This window comes from Pleurodeles waltl, chromosome 12, assembly GCF_031143425.1.
Source record: "Pleurodeles waltl isolate 20211129_DDA chromosome 12, aPleWal1.hap1.20221129, whole genome shotgun sequence".
NCBI classification, from domain to species: domain Eukaryota; kingdom Metazoa; phylum Chordata; class Amphibia; order Caudata; family Salamandridae; genus Pleurodeles; species Pleurodeles waltl.
The window spans coordinates 60,621,920-60,647,102 of NC_090451.1; the positions used below are offsets into that span (position 1 = coordinate 60,621,920).

Consider the following 25,183-nt stretch of genomic DNA (forward strand, 5'->3'; position numbering starts at 1 on the left):
AGATACTCATGCACAGAAGGGATTGTGCACTGCTTTGGTGAACGCTTGGGAGATTCCACCCTTTCTACAATGTTTGCATAGTTCTTGTTGGTGGTTAGTGGAAGAGACCTCAGGGCTAAAGGTGCATGGTGAATTCCTCTTTCAGAGTCCCACATGCTGCTGCCACTCCATTCTTCACACTACACCTGTGTTTCCTCATCATTTATTTGTTGTAGGTGCTGGGGTTTGTATGGCACCCAGTCTTCTTTTTTGACTCCTCCCCACCCTCTTTTCCTGATCTTTGTTTTAAATGTCTTGTTCACCAGCCTTGTTTGACAGTCACTTCCAACCCCCCTTCATCGCCCCCACTCACTGTGTCTGCATCTGGGATTGTTCTTTTCAGAGGACCAGTTGCCACCAGGCTTCCCAAACATTGACATGGGCCCTCAGCTGAAGGTGGTGGAGCGCACCAAGACGGCCACCATGCTGTGTGCCGCCAGCGGCAATCCCGACCCAGAGATCACCTGGTTCAAAGACTTCCTGCCCGTGGACCCCGCCGCAAGCAAGGGAAGGATCAAGCAGCTACGATCAGGTAAGCTCTTGGCGCAATCTCCCTGTAACGTGTTATTGGGAGTCTATGGAAGGCACTGTACACTGCAGGGCACACTAGCCTATACAGGGAGTGCAGAATTATTAGGCAAGTTGTATTTTTGAGGATTAATTTTATTATTGAACAACAACCATGTTCTCAATGAACCCAAAAAACTCATTAATATCAAAGCTGAATATTTTTGGAAGTAGTTTTTAGTTTGTTTTTAGTTTTAGCTATGTTAGGGGGATATCTGTGTGTGCAGGTGACTATTACTGTGCATAATTATTAGGCAACTTAACAAAAAAAAATATATACCCATTTCAATTATTTATTATTACCAGTGAAACCAATATAACATCTCAACATTCACAAATATACATTTCTGACATTCAAAAACAAAACAAAAACAAATCAGTGACCAATATAGCCACCTTTCTTTGCAAGGACACTCAAAAGCCTGCCATCCATGGATTCTGTCAGTGTTTTGATCTGTTCACCATCAACATTGCGTGCAGCAGCAACCACAGCCTCCCAGACACTGTTCAGAGAGGTGTACTGTTTTCCCTCCTTGTAAATCTCACATTTGATGATGGACCACAGGTTCTCAATGGGGTTCAGATCAGGTGAACAAGGAGGCCATGTCATTAGATTTCCTTCTTTTGTACCCTTTCTTGCCAGCCACGCTGTGGAGTACTTGGACACGTGTGATGGAGCATTGTCCTGCATGAAAATCATGTTTTTCTTGAAGGATGCAGACTTCTTCCTGTACCACTGCTTGAAGAAGGTGTCTTCCAGGAACTGGCAGTAGGACTGGGAGTTGAGCTTGACTCCATCCTCAACCCAAAAAGGCCCCACAAGCTCATCTTTGATGATACCAGCCCAAACCAGTACTCCACCTCCACCTTGCTGGCATCTGAGTCGGACTGGAGCTCTCTGCCCTTTACCAATCCAGCCACGGGCCCATCCATCTGGCCCATCAAGACTCACTCTCATTTCATCAGTCCATAAAACCTTAGAAAAATCAGTCTTGAGATATTTCTTGGCCCAGTCTTGACGTTTCAGCTTGTGTGTCTTGTTCAGTGGTGGTCGTCTTTCAGCCTTTCTTACCTTGGCCATGTCTCTGAGTATTGCACACCTTGTGCTTTTGGGCACTCCAGTGATATTGCAGCTCTGAAATATGGCCAAACTGGTGGCAAGTGGCATCGTGGCAGCTGCACGCTTGACTTTTCTCAGTTCATGGGCAGTTATTTTGCGCCTTGGTTTTTCCACACGCTTCTTGCGACCCTGTTGACTATTTTGAATGAAACGCTTGATTGTTCGATGATCACGCTTCAGAAGCTTTGCAATTTTAAGAGTGCTGCATCCCTCTGCATGATATCTCACTATTTTTGACTTTTCTGAGCCTGTCAAGTCCTTCTTTTGACCCATTTTGCCAAAGGAAAGGAAGTTGCCTAATAATTATGCACACCTGATATAGGGTGTTGATGTCATTAGACCATACCCCTTCTCATTACAGAGATGCACATCACCTAATATGCTTAATTGGTAGTAGGCTTTCGAGCCTATACAGCTTGGAGTAAGACAACATGCATAAAGAGGATGATGTGGTCAAAATACTCATTTGCCTAATAATTCTGCACTCCCTGTATATCACTTGGAGAGGCTGGCAGGGTGTACATCTAAAGATGGCGCCAAGGGAGGCTCCATGCACTGCAAGGTGCATAAGTACTGATAAACATCACTGTGCACTGCAGTTTGCAATGGGAGAACTGGGCACTACAGGTTGCACTGATACAGATGGCATATTGTGAGGCACTCTGCACTGCAGTGTGCACTGAAACTGAGGACATGCTGTGCACAGCTGATTCATAGTAGGTGCTGTGCAGAGTTTGATTCACCAGTACAAAAGGCTTACTCAATGAAATGTGGACGGATAGTGAAGATTCCACGTATGAAGTCTTGCACACTTTTAACTTTATGTCAATCCAATGGAAGTGAGAAAAGGGGAGTTTGATAACCAATGCCTTGTGCACTTTTTCTGCCACCAGAGCAATTATGGAGACACACTCCGAAGGTGCTAGATCTGTGAATAACCTTGAAGGTGTATCATACACTGCAATGTTTTACCTGTACCTCCAAGGTTTGTCCCAAACTGTCTGGTGTAATGGGACTATGCAACTTGTAAAGTAAAATCCTAACCAAACCAAAAAAGGATCAACAAAAATGGAGTCTGGGTAAGTAATGCAGCTAATTAATGAAGTACAGTACACATGAATTACAGAGGCAGGTAAGGGGTGTCAAACTAACCCTACTATGATCAGTGGGTGGACTTCAGATGAAACAATGGCGCAGCTCAGAGGGGATGAGCTTGGAATCCAAAATGTTAGTTTAATATGTGGTATGTTGTCAGTGGAAACTGGAGACCAACAACATTTATGCACCAACATTTTTTATGGGAAAATATTGCAGTAAAGCACCGTGCACATCCAGTTAAATAAAAACAGGTGTGGTTAAAAAAACAAAAAAAACAAATGCAAGCTGTGTGAGTGCTTTGATTTCATTTTCTTCTTTTCCTGTTGCATGATGTTCTGTCACGCGTCACTACCACATAAACATTAGCATATGTTTCAGCTTATACTGGACAAGACCTGTTACTTAGGCCTTCATCAGGACAATGCTATTTACACAAAACGCATGAGAATATGGAATGGTTGAAAAAAGAAAAGGTTATTTTGTGTTCCATTTCCTTAACCCTGTAATTGCATGTTAGATGCTCTGTTTTGGTAATTATTATGGAATATCAAATTGAAAAAAAAACACCATTTTATATCCTCTTTTTCGGCTTCTTGGTATTGTCAATTTCTGTCAAACTCTGGCTCTTAAACTCAAAATTCCTGCCTTGAAGTCTGAACCTTGATCAGGCTGGGCTGCTTCCATAGATATATCACCCCATCTCTGGATGCCAAAACCATTGCAAAAGCGGACCAAAATGTTACTTGTAATTTTTCAAGCACTAAGTTAGAAAACAAGTGCAAGTATTGGATTTGTAACAATTAAGGCCTTGTTGAAAACAGAAGTTACACTCAAAGTGTAAAGATCAACAGAAACACGTTGGTGTACTGGCAACAAAAGTTGAACAAAGCTTCAGTGTTCAACACTGAAACCAGCTTTATTGTGCATTCATTCTGTTCCTTTGGAGAATTTGGACAGCAGTACATTGTGTTTTTTTTTTTTTTTGTGGAAGACTTTTATTCTTCTCTCCCCAGTGCCAGGCATGTTTCCGAACCTGAGAGCAGAAGTAAAGAGTCTACCTGTGGGCCATACCCACTGTTTTCTCTTGAGAAAAGCTTAGTACCCTGAACTCAAACAATATGTGACAGAATTGTATCAATCACGTGATTCTATAACAAGATCCATAATGAAAAAAATACTGCTGTAGGTAACTGATGTTTTCCTTATTAGTGAAAGTGAAAGGAGGTAGATAATGTGAAAAGAATAACAGGTCACAACAAACCATATACACAGCTTACTATAGCGTGCAAATGCTCACTTTAATCAAGACAATCAAGACATCTCGTTTAAACAAACAGAAAGCAGGGATTAACAGATACAGGGAACCCTGCCAAAGCTTCCATTCAAACTTCCTTAGTAATTTGATCAGCCGTGACCTGCCACAAAGAGGCATTCTACTTTTATTTCTGCATAATCTGAATAGAATATTTTCCATGTACGTGAATTTCAAACTACGAAGAAGGCAAGGGTTACGTTAAGTAAATACCTTAAGCTTAATATTAAAAAAATATATATGGTTTCATTATTTCCCTCCTAAATAACCCCAGGACGAATTACAATCCCCCTTTCACACCTAACGTCCAAATGAGAGAGTAAAATACTTCCATTTTAAAACATGATCTGCAGTATTGACATGACCCAGTGATTGGGAACAGATGTGGTAGGTCACTTCTTGTGGTCAGCTCTTTAGCATCTGTTGTAATGGGAGAGAAGCTACTACAGTCTGATCACTACATACCTCTCATACGATACGACTAGGGGAGTTTCAGACATGCAGGCGTGACCCTGTTACTATTGTCTTTTGATGTCACAAAATACTCAAGACCATATTAATACCCCTTTCGTATACTACTGGGTACTGTTAACCCTGTTGAAAGTATCTAACTGCCTTTCATACTTCCACCTGTACTGGCAATTGACAGAAAGTGCGGACTCTAGATACTCAAGTCACCTGTGACACAGGTTTAAAGTGCCTTCTAACACTTGTTCAATCTGCTCAAACCCTTCCAGTTTAAGTGAACAGAACCTCTGCTTTCTGCTAGTTAGGTACCAGATGCAGGAAACAAAATGCAAAGCTAGTTTTCAATAGTCATGATTGTCTTCGCGTTTGTGAAAACAGCACTGTTCTGATAAAGAAACGCACAACAGACTTGTCCCACATGGACTGAAACAGGATTTCCATTTACACGGTAGCACATATGGTGCTAAATTATGTGGTGCCCACATTTTTGTTGCTCTCTAATTTTCCTTCAGCATTGCACGAGATGTAGAACTAAGACCATGCTGCTGTTCCCCTTCTCCATTTCTTAGTTCAAGTCCAACCACTGATCCATGAAGACAGTTCTAAACACAATTATCCTACTGCTATTGAATGTTATGCACCCCAGCAGCCTATTAGATGCTTTCAAACATTTTCTGGGGTGTCCCCAGCCTGCTGCATGAATCTCAAATGTGCTAGGTTTATCCTGAACCTGGACGAGTGTCTTCCCTACCCAGCAGTGTCTGGCCTACCTAGCTGTCTCAGTATCTAAAATACAAATGGTCTAGTCACCAACATAAAGGTCTCGAGTCTTTCTCTGCCCACCTTGTCGCTCCTTCTGTCCTGTGACATTTTAAGTTATTAAATATGGCTGTTTCCCCTTTGTTGGCTTCATGTTGTACCACAACTGTTAATATATTTGTACCTGGTACTTCGGATTTCGACATTTGAACTTCTTGGTTGTACACACTGCCTGCTTTCCTTCTTTCCACAAGCACTTGCTCTAAGAAGCACACCTGCACGCCCATACACAAGTGCACAGTCTCATACATACTCTTGCTGTCCGAAGAATCTTTCCCACCCACTAACTGCTTACTCTGGAACTTTATTTTCTTACTGGAAACAAGCCTGTGGCTTAATTTATCATTTCTAAAAGAAGCTTCTCCCCAACCCACTCACAAGAAACACGTTAGGTAAGAGTGAGAGGTAGTGGGAAGAGAGTTGTGCAGAAGTATGTGGTGTGATAGCGGTATGGTTTTAAAACATTGAGAGCTCTGGGGTGGTGACATAGTGTGGTGCCTTTCTGCGTTCTAGTGATAAAGAGCCACATGTACGAAATTCAGGTTTTGTGACCTGCAAATTGCGAATCATAGTGACTCGCAATTTGCGAGTCGCAAAACCTGATGTACAACAGTGTCAATGACACTGTTTGCGATTCCCAATGAGGTCGCAAATGACCTACCTCATGAATATTCATGAGGTAGGTCACAATTTGCGACCCCATTGGGAATGGCCACCCTCACAAAACAATCATACATAACATCTGGATTTGGTATTAGGATGGGACGCCCTTCTCACGCCCCTTCCTAATACCGAATCGCAAAACCCAAACTGCGATTCGATTTGGGCTTTGCACATCCTAAATAGCATTTTTCAAGTCGCAAACGGGCCGATTTGCCGTTTGCGACTTGAAAAATGCTTCGTACATCTGGCCCATAATGTGGTAAATTCAACTAATGTGCTGTACTGCCCTGGGATAATAAACCGATTTGTGTAGTTATTTAAGGCATCAGGGTTTTCATGTATTTAGTTCAAGCTGTTGTGCAGATTAATAATGCACGTGATACCATGTTTGCAATTTGTGACGGCCAAGTACTGTCTTGTTTAACATCCTGGTTACATTTTGCATCTTGCTGTACTTGGTGAGGCAATGAGTTGTATTTTACTCTTGTGATATTATAATTTTGTACGGTGCTGGTCTTGCATGTTATCTGGACTGAAGAAAATGCAGTGACTGCAACAGACCAGTACCTCAAAGACTTGTAGGGCTGATGTCACCAACATATCCTGTTAGGCCTAGCATGTGGCAGTCTGTGCCAGGCCTACTATTCCTTCTGATATATTGGCCTGGCCCTAAATCCCCACATTTTCTTCTGTGCCGGATGGAAGTTTGTTCTATTCTCAGCTTCTGCACAGAACACAGCTGCCACTGTGTGTTGTCTTGAAGCGCTTTGGGGTGTTTGGAGTGCGCGTTAGCAAACTGATCAAAGCTTTCCATCCCACTAAAGTCTGAGATGTCATCGTGGGACTTTTTTCTAGCATTGGGTTTTGGTTTTGTTCTAGTGAGATTAACAGATGTGTTGTGATGAAGTGAATGGTTGTGTTGAGCTGAAGTGGCCAGTTTTCCCATGCAGGTGTGGGAGAAGCAAATATACTCACTAAATGTGTAGTGAGAGTCAGAATCACTCTGATGAGTTTTATATTTAGGATATTCAGTTTCGTATGCTCAAAGCACCACAGGGAGTTTTACTATTCCAAACCATGCACACAACGTTCTTGCCCCCTTGTGGCAATACACCCACTTCTAGTGCAGGCTCTCTCGCCTAAAGCCTTCCTCCTCCAGGTATCTTCTGAAGGAACCCACCAAAGAAGACCACGAAAAGCCAATATGTCGCTCTGCTTCTTCTTAACTGTCTTGTCTTTCTCTCTCCTTTGTCTCTGTTTATAACTCTCAGATTTATTTGGTAAGTTGATTTGCATTAACACAACGAGCAGCTGAAACCACTGTTTCCCTCTAAAACTAATCCCTTCTTAACTGCTTACAGAATGCATGCTGAGCACCAAACTACTAACCCCTGTACAAGGACTCTCCTCTCCTCAGGATCCCATAATGTCCTCGTGACCTGGTAATCCTCTGCACCTTCCTCATCTGCTCCTAACATCCCCCCTCCTGGGCTCTCCACTCATTCCATGCCCCAGGTGTCTTCAGCTGGGCTCACCATCCTCCTTCCCTGCTGCCCGGGTAATGTCCCACTGAACTTCCCTCACCTAGCGTCCTGCCTCCGAAGAGACATCTGAAGGTTAACACAATTTTTAGATGATGCAGTCCCTGACGAGGCAGCTAGCTCATTCTCACTCAAGCGCCTTAAAATGTACTCCAGTGACACAATGGATCTCACTTTTCGTCCCCACTTGAGCTCTATAAGCACATGTCCTACGTTCTATTCCCTTAATTCTGCACCACTGCCTGAATCCACACTGCTTTCTGTGTTCTGGCCAACAACCTTATCTAGTTTTCTACATGTGTTCTAAATGTATCTCATGTCTGTCCTAATTCCTGTGTTGTGTCCAATTGCGATGCCGTCCCTTTTCCTGCATTCTGGGCAGCTGTTAGCACTGTGCTGTTTCCTGTGTTATAGCCACACTGCTGAACCCATACTACTCTCAGAAATCTGCATAATCAATTTCATACATGTCTCGCCCAGTCACAAGGGTCAGCCCTGCCTCCTAAATTGGCCCGCCCCCTTGGTCAGTCTATCTCTAAGTCCTTACCAGTTTCCTCAATCTTTTTTCTTTTTTCCTGAATTTTGATCAATACTATGGATTTTCAACATTCCAAGTTGGCCCCAATGGTTAGAATGTTTTTCTTGATTCCCTGACAATGGCAGCCTCAGAATAAATTTCTTGATTCCTTGATAGCACTTGTATCGGAAAGATTTCCCTGACTTCTGATCTCCTGATAGTACCGGAGCCCGCATGATTTTCAGTGTTCTCCTGGGAATCCTTCCCTGCCCAATGACCTTGAACGTCCTCTTCTTCCAGCTCATTACCCTTCATCTCTTATCAATCGCCCGCAACATCCCCAGCAACACCACAATGGGGCCCGGCTGCCATGGTAGGAGACAATTCTCTTACTTCTTTGCCTTCCTTTCCATTGCCCAGATGCCATGGCTCCTCTAATATTCTTCTTAGGCCTCGCCTCTTAGGCCTTTTTCTAAATGCTGGCGCTAGACACCTCCAGGTGGCCTCATGCCCGAGAATCCTTTGCATTTTTCTGTGTTGTTGATGCCGCTGTGATTTAGTTTCCCCTTTCCCTCTCACAGCCATCTAGTTATTCAGACACTTGATCTTCAAGCAGGGAGAATCAGACTTTCCCTTCTTGCCCTTTATCTTCTATCTTTGTTCTAACATCTAACAAATCTGCTGTATTAACACACATATTTCCTGACCTTAACCTATTTACTAAATGTGTTCCTATTCCTGAACTATTTCCCTACCTTTAACCAGTTCCTCTCACAAAATCAGCTGCTAACCAATAACCGTCTGTAACCCTTTTCTAACCTTTTAACTTTAATCAGGCTCTCATCCCTGACTACTTACTTATCCTAGACCAGTTGCTATCCCTTAACTACTTTCTAACATACTAGAATCTAACTATTACCTAGATCCTCAACTAGACCCTACTTAACCTTTAGTATTTTACCTGTAAATACCCTGCTTAACCTAACCAAATTGTCCCCGTCCTTTCAGCTAGTATGCCTTAAAATGTCCAAAAATCAAGAGTTTCTTTTGCCCTTTATTCTGAAAATGGTGCATCTAAAAAAAAACATGGTTTGGGAGGCGGGGCAGAGAAGTGCGGTCTAAGACATGCACTATGTGAAATGCCATTAATTTTGGAGTGTCACTGGCGTAGAGAAAGGCAGGGTGGCTTACCTGTGTTAGTGACTTTGTAGCTTGGTTGCATTATGGAGGTTCATGCTTTGAAAACCCCCAATAACTGGTTTTGGAGCTAGAATATGTTTTAGAAACGTTACAATGATCACCTGAAGTGATTTAGACCTGAATTCCCTGAATCCCATTCGGGATCACCACTCTGTTCAACACAGCAGGTTCATGTTTGAAAAATATTAGAGCTACATTTTGTGGTGTCTGTAAGATTTTGGTAGGCGTTCGCTGTGGGCTGTGTGTAAGAGTCTCGTCCCCACATTCAAGTTCTAGAACATGTTTTGACAACCTTATTTATTTATTTGTCACTGCCAGTACTTACAAGCTGGAGCTTTAATTTGAGGGTGCACTAGGCAAAATAACCAGTGTGATTACTGTAGATGGCGGCTGGGACGTGGCAGGTACTATATTTTGGGGTGTCTTTAACCCCCTTCCTCATAATATCGAAAAGTATAGGCACAGAATGCAGTTTTCACATGAGCAGTCCATTTGGATATTTTAGTTGAGAATCATCTTAAATATTCGCGGGGATCGATCATTAGTTATCAGTTAAGGTTTGAATGCTAGAGGGTGAATTTGTTAAATCATTTGCACTGTTTTCAGGATTTGTGGTAAAACAAATATCTCTGTAATCTTGTGCCAGCCAATAAAAAAGGGCCCACCATATTACTGATGGAAGGCTTTCTCCAGGAAGTGACATCAGCACTCCAGTAACAACTTACAGAATAAGGTCCACTGAGCGCAGGAGGGTGCACCCCGTATGTGACCTATGAGCATGGTACTTGAATGCTGGAATTAATCTCAGTGGCAGGGACTGCTTCCAGGTTAGGGCTGAGCTAGCTCCCTCGTGGATGTGTCCTTTGCATTCAGGCAACTCCTTGTACTAGGATAGCATTGTGTTACTTCAACACCTGCATGTATCTTCAGTGTTAAGTGTCAAAAAATACCCCCAACATCAATAGTCTGAGCAGTGGCTTATACAGTCTTTCAGTAATGCACAGTTCTTCCAGTTTTAGCGGAATTTGCCAGTGTTTTGAACAAGAACATGTTGCATTGGTAATATGAGGTTTCAAGAGGTTAGGGTGTCTGTACATTTGGTGGTATTATAAGGAGATGGCTGAGCATAGCTTGCTGTGTCTGCTGGGAATCAGTGTTTTTACGGAGGCAGTTTGAAGGAGGGACGTATGGCATGCAAAGAAATTCATAGAAGTGGTGTAAGTTTTAGCCCTCGTTACGGCTGGCCCGGTAACTGGTGTAATATTTATCACATCTGATCAAATCCGGCTCCGCTGAGTCGGGCCAATTATGAGTCTTTGGAGCAGAACATGCCTTTGGGAAATAGCATGTTCCATTATATGCCGATGGATAGCAGCAGGTTTGACCCATTGATATTTATCCCAAAACTCATAATTGCGATATGTGTGGTATTACACGTTACACATTTCGCAGTTAATCGGGGTGCTCATAAAGAGAGCCTTAGTCCCTATAATAGTCTGGTAGAAGAGACCATTGTTTAAAATCTTTTAATGTATTTTAGGCATAGGGGGTACAAAGAGGGAAAGTATAAGTTCGATGGCATATGTTGCTGCAGATACACATGTTGAGCACAGTCCGCTGCCTGGTGTTGGGCTCGGAGTATTACAAGTTGTTTTTCTTCGAAGAAGTCTTTTTTGGTCACGGGACCGAAGGACTCCTCCCTCTTCGGCTCCATTGCGCATGGGCGTCGACTCCATCTTAGATTGTTTTTTTCCGCTGTCGGGTTCGGACGTGTTCCTTTTCGCTCCGTGTTTCGGTTCGGAAAGTTAGTCAGAATCTCGGAAGAAAGCGTCGGTATTGTTCCGTTCGGTATCGGGATAGTTAGGTACATCGACACCGATCATCGGAAGACTTTGGGGTAGCTTCGATCCCCCATCGGGGCCTGGTCGGCCCGACCGCGTGGGACGCCGAAGCCGATGGAACGGACCCCGTTCCGTTTCTGCCCAAAATGTCACAGTAAGTATCCTTATACAGATCAGCACTTGGTCTGTAACTTGTGCTTGTCCCCCGAGCACAAGGAGGATACCTGTGAGGCCTGTCGAGCCTTCCGGTCCAGAAAAACACTCCGGGACCGAAGAGCCAGGCGTCTACAAATGGCGTCCACGCCGACAAAACAACGTTTCGACGACGAAGAGGAAACATTCTCGGTTCCGGACTCAGAATCCGGAGACTCCGACGTCGAACAACAACAACAAACAGTGAGTAAGACGTCGAAAATAAAGACCATCGAAAAAACAAAAGCCCAGGGGACGCCACTGCCAACAGGCCATGGCTCGACCCATAAAACCGGCGACCCGTCGAAGGCGCCGAAAAAGGGCACGCCCATAGCGAAGACACCCGACTCCGGTCGAGGGACCGCCATGGAGCAACCTCGGAGCCGAGATAGCGGCTCCGAGAAGCAAAAACAAGATGCCGGCACCGAAAAACATCGGCACCGAGACACACTGCCGAAAGCCACAAAAATTCAGTCGGTACCGAAGCCGAAAAAAGATTCTCTCTCGGCGCCGAAAAGTTCCACACCTCCTTCCTACACAGAGGAACAAGGAATAAGTGGCCAGATGCACAGATTTGGACAATAGCTCCAAAGTGTAGAATCAGACTACACACAAAAGAGACTGTACATCCAACAAGACACAGGGAAGATATCAACCCTTCCCCCAATAATGAGAAAAAGAAGGATCGGATTTCTCAAGGATGACGCACAACCACAAGCCAAAGTGGTTAAAAAAGTCACGCCTCCGCCCTCTCCACCACAACAGGCATCGCCGGCACAAACTCCGCCACAAATGCACTCACCAGCGCAAACTACTATAAGTCAAGATAATCAGGATCAAGACGCTTGGGACTTATACGACACCCCAGTGCCGGACAATGATCCCGATTCATACCCCACAAAGCCGTCACCGCCAGAGGACAGTACCTCATACTCGCAACTGGTGGCTAGGGCAGCAGAATTCCACAATGTCCAACTGCATTCCGATCCTATAGAGGATGATTTTTTATTTAACACCCTCTCGGCTACACATAGCCAATATCAATGTCTCCCAATGCTACCAGGGATGTTACGGCACGCAAAACAAATTTTTGAAGAGCCCGTAAAATCAAGAGCCATCACCCCAAGGGTGGATAAGAAATATAAACCACCACCCACAGACCCAGTGTTTATTACTTCGCAGTTACCACCTGACTCCGTAGTAGTAGGGGCAGCTCGCAAAAGAGCAAATTCCCATACATCTGGCGACGCCCCACCTCCGGACAAAGAAAGCCGAAAATTTGATGCGGCAGGAAAAAGAGTCACATCACAGGCAGCCAACCAATGGCGCATCGCAAATTCTCAAGCGCTGCTAGCCCGATATGACCGCGCACACTGGGATGAGATGCAACTTCTCATAGACCATCTTCCCCAGGAATACCAAAAAAGGGCGCAGCAAATAGTTGAAGAGGGACAAACGATCTCGAACAATCAAATCCGCTCTTCAATGGACGCAGCCGATACTGCAGCAAGAACAGTCAACACTGCTGTCACCATAAGGAGACACGCATGGCTCCGCACTTCAGGGTTCAAACCTCAAATCCAGCAGGCTGTCCTTAATATGCCCTTCAACGAAAAACAACTTTTTGGCCTTGAAGTGGACACAGCCATTGAAAAACTTTAAAAGGACACAGACACAGCCAAAGCCATGGGCGCACTCTACTCCCCGCAGAGCAGAGGCTCTTTTAGAAAAACTCCATTTAGAGGGGGGTTTCGTGGCCAACCCACAGACACCACCAGCCAACAAACAAGAACCACACCCTATCAGGGTTCATTCCAAAGGGGAGGTTTCAGGGGATATAGAGGGGGTCAATTCCCAAGGAGTAGGGGAAAATTCCAAACTCCAAAAACACCTCCACCTAAACAGTGACTTTCAAGTCACACAACCCCTTCACTCAACACCAGTGGGGGGAAGACTAAGGCAATTCTACCAATCTTGGCAGCAGATTACAACAGACAATTGGGTACTAGCAATAATCCAACATGGCTATTGCATAGAATTCCACAAATTCCCACCAAACATCCCTCCAAAAACACGCAAAATGTCACTACAACATTTAGAACTTTTAGGACTAGAAGTTCAAGCACTACTGCAAAAGGATGCAATAGAATTAGTACCAGTACAACAAAAAAACACAGGAGTTTACTCCCTGTACTTTCTAATTCCAAAAAAAGACAAAACATTAAGACCAATATTAGATCTCAGGACACTAAATACCTACATCATATCGGACCACTTTCACATGGTCACACTACAAGACATCATTCCACTGCTCAAACAGCAAGATTACATGACCACATTAGACCTAAAAGATGCGTACTTTCATATACCGATACATCCTTCTCACAGAAAGTACCTAAGGTTCGTATTCAAAGGAATACATTACCAATTCAAGGTGTTGCCATTCGGAATAACAACTGCACCAAGAGTATTCACAAAATGTCTAGCAGTAGTAGCAGCACATATCAGGAGACAACAAATACATGTGTTTCCTTACCTAGACGATTGGCTAATCAAGACCAACACAGTAAGAAAGTGCACAAACAACACCACATATGTCATACAAACCCTTCACAAACTGGGTTTCTCCATCAACTATACAAAGTCACACCTCGAACCGTGTCAGACACAACAATATCTAGGGGCAACCATCAACACATCAAAAGGAATTGCCACTCCAAGTCCACAAAGAGTTCAAGCATTCCACAAGGTAATAAGTGCTATGTTTCCAAACCAAAAGATACAAGCAAAATTTGTGCTAAAACTTCTAGGCATGATGTCATCATGCATAGCCATTGTCCCAAACGCAAGACTACACATGCGACCCTTACAACAGTGCCTAGCATCACAATGGTCATGGTCACAAGCACAGGGTCAACTTCTAGATCTGGTGTTGGTAGACCGCCAAACATACCTCTCGCTTCTATGGTGGAACAGCAACAATTTAAACAAAGGGCGGACATTTCAGGACCCAGTGCCTCAATACGTTATAACAACAGATGCTTCCATGACAGGGTGGGGAGCACACCTCAATCACCACAGCATTCAAGGACAATGGGACGTACACCAAACAAAATTTCATATAAATTACCTAGAACTGTTAGCAGTATTTCTAGCGTTAAAAGCCTTTCAACCCATAATAACACACAAATGCATTCTTGTCAAAACAGACAACATGACAACAATGTATTATTTAAACAAACAAGGAGGAACACACTCAACACAATTGTGTCTCCTAACACAAAAAATATGGCAGTGGGCGATTCACAACCACATTCGCCTAATAGCACAATTTATTCCAGGGATCCAAAACCAACTAGCAGACAACCTTTCGCGAGATCACCAACAAGTCCACGAATGGGAAATTCACCCCCAAGTTCTGAACAATTACTTTCAAATTTGGGGAACACCCCAGATAGATTTGTTCGCAACAAAAGAAAACGCAAAATGCCAAAACTTCGCATCCAGGTACCCACACCGCGAATCACAAGGCAATGCTCTATGGATGAGTTGGTCAGGGATATTTGCATACGCTTTTCCCCCCTCTCCCTCTCCTTCCATATCTAGTAAACAAATTGAGTCAAAACCAACCACTTAGACCTCACACAAGAATGTATGGAGGTCATAAAACAAGCTAGAAAAGCTTCCACTAGACACTGCTATGCATCTAAGTGGAAAAGATTTGTTTGCTACTGCCATACCAATCAAATCCAACCATTGCATGCCTCTACAAAGGACATAGTGGGATACTTACTACATTTGCAAAAAGCAACCCTCGCTTTTTCATCTATAAAAATACACCTCGCAGCAATATCTGCTTACCTACAAACTACTCATTCATCGTCTCTATTTAGAATACCAGTTATTAAAGCATTCATGGAAGGGCTAAAAAGAATTATACCTCCAAGAACACCACCAGTTCCTTCATGGAACCTTAACATCGTCTTAACAAGACTCATGGGTCCACCTTTTGAACCCATGCATTCCTGTGAAATGCAATATTTAACGTGGAAAGTCGCATTTCTCATTGCAATCACATCCCTCAGAAGAGTAAGTGAAATACAGGCATTTACCATACAAGAACCATTTATTCAAATACACAAAAATAAAATAGTTCTAAGAACAAATCCAAAATTTCTACCAAAAGTAATCTCACCATTCCATTTAAATCAAACAGTAGAATTACCAGTGTTCTTCCCACAGCCAGATTCCGTGGCTGAAAGGGCACTACATACATTAGACATCAAAAGAGCACTAATGTACTACATTGACAGAACAAAGTTAATCAGGAAAACAAAACAACTGTTCATAGCTTTTCAAAAACCACACATAGGAAATCCAATCTCTAAACAAGGCATTGCTAGATGGATAGTCAGATGTATTCAAACATGCTATCTTAAAGCCAAGAGAGAATTGCCTATTACACCAAAGGCACACTCAACCAGAAAGAAAGGTGCTACAATGGCCTTTCTAGGAAACATTCCTATGAGCGAAATATGTAAGGCTGCAACCTGGTCTACGCCTCATACATTTACTAAACACTACTGTGTAGATGTACTAAATGCACAACAAGCTACAGTGGGCCAAGCTGTACTAAGAACATTATTCCAAACTACTTCAACTCCTACAGGCTAAACCACCGCTTTTAGGGGAGGTAACTGCTTTATAGTCTATGCTCAACATGTGTATCTGCAGCAACATATGCCATCGAACTGAAAATGTCACTTACCCAGTGTACATCTGTTCGTGGCATTAGTCGCTGCAGATTCACATGTGCCCTCCCGCCTCCCCGGGAAGCCTGTAGCCGTTTAGAAGTAAATCTTAAATCTTAAACATTTGTACATTTGTAAATAATTATTATAAACTTTTTATGTACATACGTATTCACTCCATTGCATGGGCACTATTTATAGCAAACAACTCCAGCCTCACCCTCTGCGGGGAAAACAATCTAAGATGGAGTCGACGCCCATGCGCAATGGAGCCGAAGAGGGAGGAGTCCTTCGGTCCCGTGACCAAAAAAGACTTCTTCGAAGAAAAACAACTTGTAATACTCCGAGCCCAACACCAGGCAGCGGACTGTGCTCAACATGTGAATCTGCAGCGACTAATGCCACGAACAGATGTACACTGGGTAAGTGACATTTTCATTATAGGGCAGGGGAAAGAAGTGGATATGAACAAAAAAATCAGACGTTCCTCAGTGATTTCCCCCCCTACTCATCCTGGCGCTGCGGGCAAAGAGGGTCAGAGAGGAGGGTGGGAATTCCTGGCAGTATCCCTGCCTCTGGGACTGGGCAAAAGAAGGTGCACCTTAGATTCAGGAAACCAAGGCGCAGAGTTAAAGACCCTGAGATGAAGGCAGGCCAGCTAAGAGGCCTGGAAAAATAATTAGTGAAAAGCAGCCCTGGTCGAACCAGGCAACTTGGGAAGCGGAGGAAAAAGTGACACTAGATGTTAGGTAGATGGCCGTGAAGATGATGAAGGTCACATCCTTGAGCAAGCCACCAGGTTGGGTCCTTTTTTGACTGGTGGTCCCTGGAACTGGTGCCCAATTTTCAATCCTCTCACTTCTTCTCTCTACTTTTCATTGCAGAGTCTACTCCAATACGAGGTAAGAGTATCCCCTCCCTATCACTCACAACAAATACTCAAACAGTCCACCTCTCATTCTCAATTGTACCCCTCATCGTTATCCCTTACTTGTGGTTTCTGATCCTGGTCTCGTTTCTGCTTTTATTATCATTTTACTCTTTTTGTTCCTGTGCTCTGTGTTTGTTGTGGTAGAGAAAAAGGTGCCGGAAAGCCACTGTGAACTTGACAAACACCAGGTTCAACGTTCCCTTCTTCTATATATCCTTGGTGAGAATTTGATAATGTGCATCTTTTGAGGTTAAGAACTTCGACCACTGGATCAGATGGGTTACACAATACCCTCTCGGGTATGATCAGCTGATGGAGAGGAATATTGGCTTCCTGGTTATCAACCTCGGAATCCCCACAATACATGCACAAACGAGTTTTAATGAGACTTTCTTTTATAGACCTACTGAGCAAACATGCATGTAGCGGTTGGTGACAGCTGGATTCCAGGAATAGTTTCCTAAAGTTTAATTCTCTCGTAAGGTGGGGAATCCATATTTCTGTTCATGAAGAGGATACCAATTCATCTATGAAGTGTTTGAGGGTCTCCTGCATAATCATTTTAGTGATTTTTACAAGGAAATAGTCCAAGAGGAATGGATCTGTACAGGGATCGGGTTTTGGCAGTGTAAATCTAAAGGGGGCGACAGAGGTTGGATCCTGAAAGGACATTTCGAATCATGGCAACCAGGGCTGGTAAGAGTCTTTTCATGAGGGTCAAGTCCCAACACCTCTGTCACTGTCTCTGGTTTGGGTTATTGAAATGTAAGTTAATCGGATGGTTGCGCTCTTTTGTAAGCTTAGACAATAGAAAGAGTGTAACTGTGCTGCCAAGCAGGTTGGCCATCTGTGAATTGCAAATCAGCTTGGAACCGGTACTGGTAGCGCACCACTGTGACGTCGTCGCCAAAGTTGACAGTGACAAAATTGGAACTCTGGTGTCTGAGTTTCAGGAGCACTTGGTTCATCTGTTTTCAGAAGGTAATGTTCCTCTCTCTTTCTCTCTCGCTCTGCTTTTTCTTCACTTCTCTACAGGGGCTCTGCAGATCGAAAACAGTGAAGAGACAGATCAGGGGAAGTACGAGTGTGTGTCCAGCAACAGCGCGGGAGTGCGCTACTCATCACCTGCTAACCTTTACGTGAGAGGTAGGGAGCGCCCCAGCTCTGCACGGGGAAAGTTCGGAACGCCAGCTGGTGTCCTTTGCTCCTTGCATGAGCAAGTGCTGGTGCTGGTTTGGAACATGTGGAACCAGGGTTTCAGAATTTGTCACCAAAGCGGGGTTTAATAAAAACAGTTTAGAGACCTAGTCCACTCACAGTGTGCCGATCAAAGTAGGACTGCTCTGACTACAGCTTCTCAACATCTCACCATTTCGTTGTCTGTACAGGTCTATTGCTTCCTCAGGCTGTAGGCAGGAGGGAGCGCACTCCATGGACTGTAATGAGTAACACGAAGTGACATACTGTCTTGCACATTAGAGAAGCCATACAGAGACAAATGGAGTTAAACCTTAGTTTTCACTCTTGGCACGGAATCGTTTCTGTCCTGTTACTGAGTGTTGTGTTTAATTTAATTGTAGTATTTGCATCTGAAGATTAAAGGGGCCAAACAGTTCTTTTCATCAAGGGGCTGAACGACTGCAGTTTGGAGACAGCAGTGTTCCTTCTAGTTTGTACCTGTCTCCAAAATGTGTTTTTAAAAGCAGTAGTTAGTTCACAGTGTCAAACATATGACTGTTCCCAAATAATAAGGCTGGGTGCACTTTAATTCATCTAAACACCTACAACATTTCAACATGATATTAGTTCCACTAAAACGTGTTGCATGATGTGTCACTACCTCAGGGCTTAACCAAACATCTCATTAAGTTCATATTTAATTCGAAAAATCACTAGTTGGTTCTATTGAAGGTGGAACCCAGGTGGGTGGTAATTCAATGAGGAATCTTGAATCTGACTGTGATGGATACTTTAGGTTGTATGCCTCATAAAGATCAACTTTGCAGTTAGACTATGATGTGGTGTATAAAACGTGACTCACACACCACTCCTGAATGTTTATTTGTGGTTACAAGAGACTTTTTTTTTCTTCAAGCAACTTTAAAAGTCTATCGGTACATAAAAGTCTCACATAGGTTCCAATAATGGTTACTCCTCTGCGTTAATTATTCTATGTATTTGGTGGAATCCAAGATACCCCATTCTCTACCCTTATGTTGCTATTTCCTAAGGATTTAGCAAGTAAACTGGGAAATGACTACCGTATCAGAGGGTCTACCACAAATCTTCCTTTATCAGGTTAACATGGAGCTCCAGGTGACAGTCTCTGACCTGTCCCCATTTTTTGGAACAGGAACGTTTACTAGGCTTTTTGCAATGTATACACCTATTGTGATCTTGGGTGATGAGCGAAGCCAATTCACATAGTGAAAAACCTATTCTCCAACAGTCCATGATAAAATAAAGCCATTAACCTGTTCTTTGATTTCTTGTGAAGCATATATGTGAGAGGTTGGGGCATGCTGCTTTGATAACCTGGCTCACACTCTTAGATACAAAAAGTGTGCTCAAAAGTAAGCATTTCGCTGTGCACTACTCTTCTCTGCTAACATACACTTGGTCATAATTCTTCACATCGAAGGATGGTGTGCGTGATCACAGGGTGAAGCAGTAGTCTGCCATTACAGGGCATAGCCCGAGCTTACATTTTTTTGGCCACATGGAGGGTTGATTCAAATAATGTGAATCAAAAACCTGGGTCATAACATTAGCATTCTCTGCACCACCAGGTTACAGAACCCTCTTCGGCACAGAGTTACCAGATTTGGAAATCTAGTAAAAATCAGATGACTAGAGAGCAGCCCAAACTGGGTCAGGAAGGCTTACAGCCACTGGCATAAATGTTGACTTACTCTGCCTGCAAGTGCCTGGAAGCGCTCGGTCTCACTCATTTTCTAAGTCAGTGGTTCCGGGACCCCTGGGGGTCCGCAAAGCTGCCTCATGGGGTCTGTGACTGCTTAGAAAATTAAATAATATTAACAGATTAGGTCTCTAGCTTTCAGTACTGACTCAGTGGTGGGTGCCCGGATTCCAATAATGATTCAGTGGGGGTCCCTGGGATCCAGTAATGGTAAAGTGGGGGTCCACAGAAGTCAAAAGGTTGGGAACCACTGTTCTAAGTGAAATGTACTAAGAAGGTTACAAAAGTATTTATTGTTGCACATCCGCAAACAGTCGTGCAATGTTTCTCGGTTTTATAGACACTACTGGTGGGTATACCAGGGGTACACCATGCACCTCCTCGCTTCAACGCTGTTAAGAAAAATGAGTGCGAATCGGTCATTCACAGTAGGCAACAGAAATCCACCAATAATGTTTGATCATTGTGTATAAACAAGAGGAACCAATTTACTAAAGTTATCCAGAGTATCAACAATTCATAAAAGGACAATTAGTTATTAATAGTTGGTGTATCCGAATAGACTGTCTCAGTATGTCTTGACAGCCAACACGTTGAAGGCGACAAGAGGGGTAATGTCCCGCATAGGCCAGACAGGCTTTACATGTTTCTTACCATTGTGACCTAAGAGCCCATCAGTCCCTTCCATATGCTCCAGATTAGCGGCAACCATAGAAAATCCTCCTCACTGTTTCAATATATGCTTCCATATCAGTATAGACCGTAAGCCACGATATTACTAAACACAGAACAGGCTCTTTAGCAGGCTCCTCCCAGTTCCTTTAATGAGATTGCTGCACAGCTCTTCAAACGTTTTACCAGTCTCTTTTTCAGCTTTCCACATGCCTTGAGGCCTTCACCAGCTAAGCCATAAAGAATTGTAAATACCCTGAAAAAGGGAGACGACCAATGTGGGACGAAACATACGTGGGTGTTCTAAGACACATTCAGGTGGTTTTGGGATGCAACTTCACGTGAACAACCAGCATTCCTTTTGTTTAACATGGGGCGATTGGGTCTGGATACAGTGGGAAAAGACAGCAAGAGTGAAAAACAAGTTGCAAGTGTCAACGCTCACGACTGAAGGAAAAGCAAACAAATGAAAATGATAAGTGCACAATGAATACTCACAATGCATGATGCATACTCACAAGGTATGATGCATATTGTCCACAATACTGCACAGCTGTAGCATCACGTGACCTAGAGTCAAAATGCAAAACCAAGCAAGGATTAGAGTATAGTGAAGCCAGTGTAAGCCAAGGCCATGGTGCAGCATTAACTGCATTTCCTTTGCTAGGAAATTGAAATTGTGTATGTCCTTCGAACTAGACAATATCTTAACTATATCTGTCCCCTCTTGCTGCTCAACTGGGTACTCACCTGTGCTATACAAAGGAAATAGCTTCATTCAACCACCCATCTAGGCAGGTAGAAGAGACAACCAAGCTAACAGGTCCAGAGTTTAAAAGGGCACGCGAAGTTCTCTGTTTACAAGTAAAAAAAAATGTGGAACACGTGGGTTGTGTATTATCAAAAAGAATCAATTACTTTGTTAACTAAAGTTTTTTTTATTTTTTTAAATTAAACATGTGTGACACAATGTTTCAAGAATCATTTGAGCCAACAACACAATGTGAACTATCTCTTCTACCAGATCCGACACAACTTGGTCACCTTGTCAGGTGAGACCACACCTCAAACTTTCAAAGGGCAACAGATTTATGTATTACATTTTTAAGCCACAATTAAAACACCTTTTGTCATATAAGTTTTTTAATTAGCCTGCTGGGGTTATGTCCTCTGAAGAGATTTCAGAAAGGTCACTCTTCTGTGTTTTGATGGGCTTAATTATGATTAATTCCACCCTGTCAAATTTTCTGAAGCTGATTGCAATACATTTGCAGTTTACATACACAGGTATTGGCATACACATGTCCTTCTCCCACATCCTAAAGCCTAGACATGTATATATGCAATTTTTCAAAGGCGTGCACTTGGTGCAGGCCCGGGGACATGTGCAGTGTATGTGTCCAGAGTTCAGTCAAAGTTTGAGGACTGGAGAAGAATCCCACATAAGATGTCTTCAACGATGAATACCCTGCCTTGTGGAGAGTGTTTGTGTTTCTTGAGGGATGGCATGGGGTTGGTGTAGAGTGGAACACCTGCCTCCAATTTAAGGTAAAAGCTATATTAACATACAAGTTATCCTTCGAGCACTTCCTCACCAAGGTGGGTGGGGACAAGAGACCTGTAACGGGGTAGTCCCTCGCTTGCTGAGGTAAGGCACAGGGGCTGGTGTCAAGGGGCAACAACACCACTGCCTGAGGTGAGTCCAGCAGGTTGGGGCTGTGTGGATAGCATGGACACCTGCACAGATACCTCGTGACTGACACAGAAAGTTTTGTTGTTTTTTGTATTGATTGGGTGCATTGGTGTGGTAGGGGAGGTCTGTTGGGTGGTTATACAAGTGGGGTGGGGAGGGTTTTAAGAAGGATATAACGAGATTGAAAAGAAAGATGGTTGCTGTCTCTTTACTTTCAATGTTACCGAGTTCAAGAATCGCTTTGCAGCCGACTGCAGCCTTGAGATGGCCTTTTTTTACTCTCTCTGTGTTTCCCCTATTTTTTCTCTTCCTCATGTCATTGTGTTCCGCATCAAACCCCCTTAACATCCCTCAGAGCTTCGAGAAGGTTGGTGTGTTTTTTTTCTTTTTTACTTTATTTACCCACATTTTTACATTCGTTTAAAAAAAAAAAAAAACGAAAATCCGAGGCCTCTTTACGTGGCGTGATCCGCTTTTGGCGGTTCCTTTTGATAATGAGAATGTGTTGCACTGCGGAAACCTTTCTCTCTGCATCCTTTGGTAATGTTGCTGGGTTTTGCACTTTCGTCGTCATGGTAACTTGGTGCTCGGACATTGAGCCTGATGCATGATGGGAGAATGTAATTATTTTGCATGACATTTGTTGTTTTTCTGATGTTTCTTAAACTTATTTTTAGTTTTCGTTAATTATTTTGTTGGAATTTCTTGTTGTTTTTTTGTTCTTTTGTTTTGTTCTGTTGATGGATTTTGCTGTGTTGTAGTGTACTAGTGTTGAATAAATTTATTTCCTAAAAGCCTGTGTTCCTGCCCAATTGGATTATATTCTTAGTAGGTGGAAAGCCAGGGCGACTTGGAAGCTGTAGTGTCTTTTGTCAGTGATCTACCTCTGCAGAAAGCTCACAGCTGCTGGAGAGTGTCTGAAGAAAGAACATGTCATTTCTGCTGGTAGTCCCTAAGATTACCCAACCCATGAAGCGCGTGCCCTTTACACTGCAGCTTTTTAGCAGGACAGTCTGGCTTCCAGACACCAGGACATATCCATTTATAGCATGGGATCACTCCAATCTCCCCTTCTCTGTGGACCCCGACAGAGTTGTGTACCAAAATCGATAGATCTCTGGGACCAAGTGATGGGATTAACCTAAAATCAGCCAAAGGGGCCTGTAAAAGAGGGGGACTTGCCAGCTGAAAGTTTTTGTGGTGGTAGATATGTGCACGTCTGTCACAACAGCATGAGCTGAGTTATGCACACTGTCCCCAATCATTCCAATTTAGGCCACTGAGAGCTGTTCACATTTATTGCTTTGATGTTGGTTTAGAGCTCTGGCCTCGTCTAGAGGAATGTTATCCATTGGTGTCCGTTGTGTCCGACTTCTATGGTGAAGCGTTTACAGGACACAGACCAGCATATGACTTAATATTAGTGGGTGTTGGGACTGGACTGTGCACTCATGTAGGAATGGGACAGAAATTAAGAAGAAAATTAGCTTTTGTTTTTTACACCTGAATCAATATAGCTTCATACCTTTAAATGATGCCAGTGAACAGGTTGATTACTGTCCAATGAGCCGTGACAGCTCTGGCATTGAAAGCAACCCATTTTAGGGAATCATGTGGGGAAACGGTCATGTTGCAGTTGGAATAAATGCATGCATATACCTACATATTTTTGGCTTCTTCTCAGTAAACTGCACCTGATTGTTCTATCTGTGAGTCTCTGGTATCCTACTTGGAGAAATTTGGAAAGGCTGAACTGCTACTGTCCAGCATTGGTGTTATCGCCCAAAGGAACAAAGGGCTAAAGTCATTGGGCAGGAACACAGAGCTGTGCCGATCTAGAGAAGCCTGCCTGCTTGCATGCCTATATGCCCGCCCGCCTGCCTGCCTGTCTCTCTCTCACCCCAGCATCGCTGATCTTTGTGTTAGGTGGAAAAGTTAGATTACACCTCGTCAAACAATAAATTTAAGCCAAAAGCACCTAAGTCAAGGTATTGGCCTGCTGCATGTTCAGAGGTCACTCTTTGCGCAGGTCCAGGACCTCTGGGCACCGGGTCTGGTTGGGTCGGGGCTTTTAGAAGGAACACCTGGGAGGCCTAGCAGATAGTTTGGCACAAGGGGAAATAGTGTGCCTGAAGGTCAGAAACAGCCAAATGCATCAACCCTAGAAAAGGCCAAGAAACTCCTGTTAGCCTGGCAATATACAGTGTAAATGCTTGTTTGCATCCACTCAATTTATAGTGGTAAAAGCAACCTTTTGTAATCAGCCAAAAACTGAATGTGGGGGTCACCGCTGTGAATAATAAAGGGGGTGCGGCTAGTGATAATTTGCATGATTTTCTTCACATTAATGAGACTCCAGCTCTTTTTGCTAGGTGGGTTACCAAATGTGACATTGGCAGGTGTAATCTAAGCTTCACTAATAATATTGAGGCCGCTCATTGTTTTTGCACCCCTCCCGTCACCCACTTCCCAATTCCCATCCTTGTTTTGGAGTAAGACGGAATGACTCCTCCCTTTCCTTCCTACATGCCCCAAGATGGCGCCTGCCTTCTTTTCTCTTGCCTCACCTGTGGCAGCCACTTGCTCAGCGTTGGAGCGATGACCTCATCTTCTTCCGTTTTGCCGCTTTCCAATATCCACATCACTTTACTATTTTATTTCAGTTTTGTGGTTCAGTAGATTTTATATATATATATTTTATTTCCTTGACCATATTTCATTTGGTTCAATTTCTGTGAATCGGGGTTTGAAATGTCCAGGATCATCATCCTGTTACTTTTTCTTGACTACTTGTCTACACATGAATCCGATTCTCTTTTAATGCTCTTTAAAAAGGTGA

The 25,183-nt window shown here is 43.4% G+C and overlaps 1 protein-coding gene across 7 annotated transcripts in view; it reads left to right on the plus strand.

The window, feature by feature from the left end:
• Positions 1 to 25,183, plus strand: part of PTPRS (protein tyrosine phosphatase receptor type S) — a 542,831-nt gene that overhangs the window by 277,110 nt on the left and 240,538 nt on the right. For all 7 annotated transcript variants that reach the window (XM_069215972.1, XM_069215973.1, XM_069215971.1 and 4 more), the window contains exons 5-6: positions 383 to 571; positions 18,095 to 18,205. In XM_069215972.1, the coding sequence (XP_069072073.1) occupies positions 383 to 571; positions 18,095 to 18,205 (300 nt within the window). The remainder of the gene's footprint in view (positions 1 to 382; positions 572 to 18,094; positions 18,206 to 25,183) is intronic.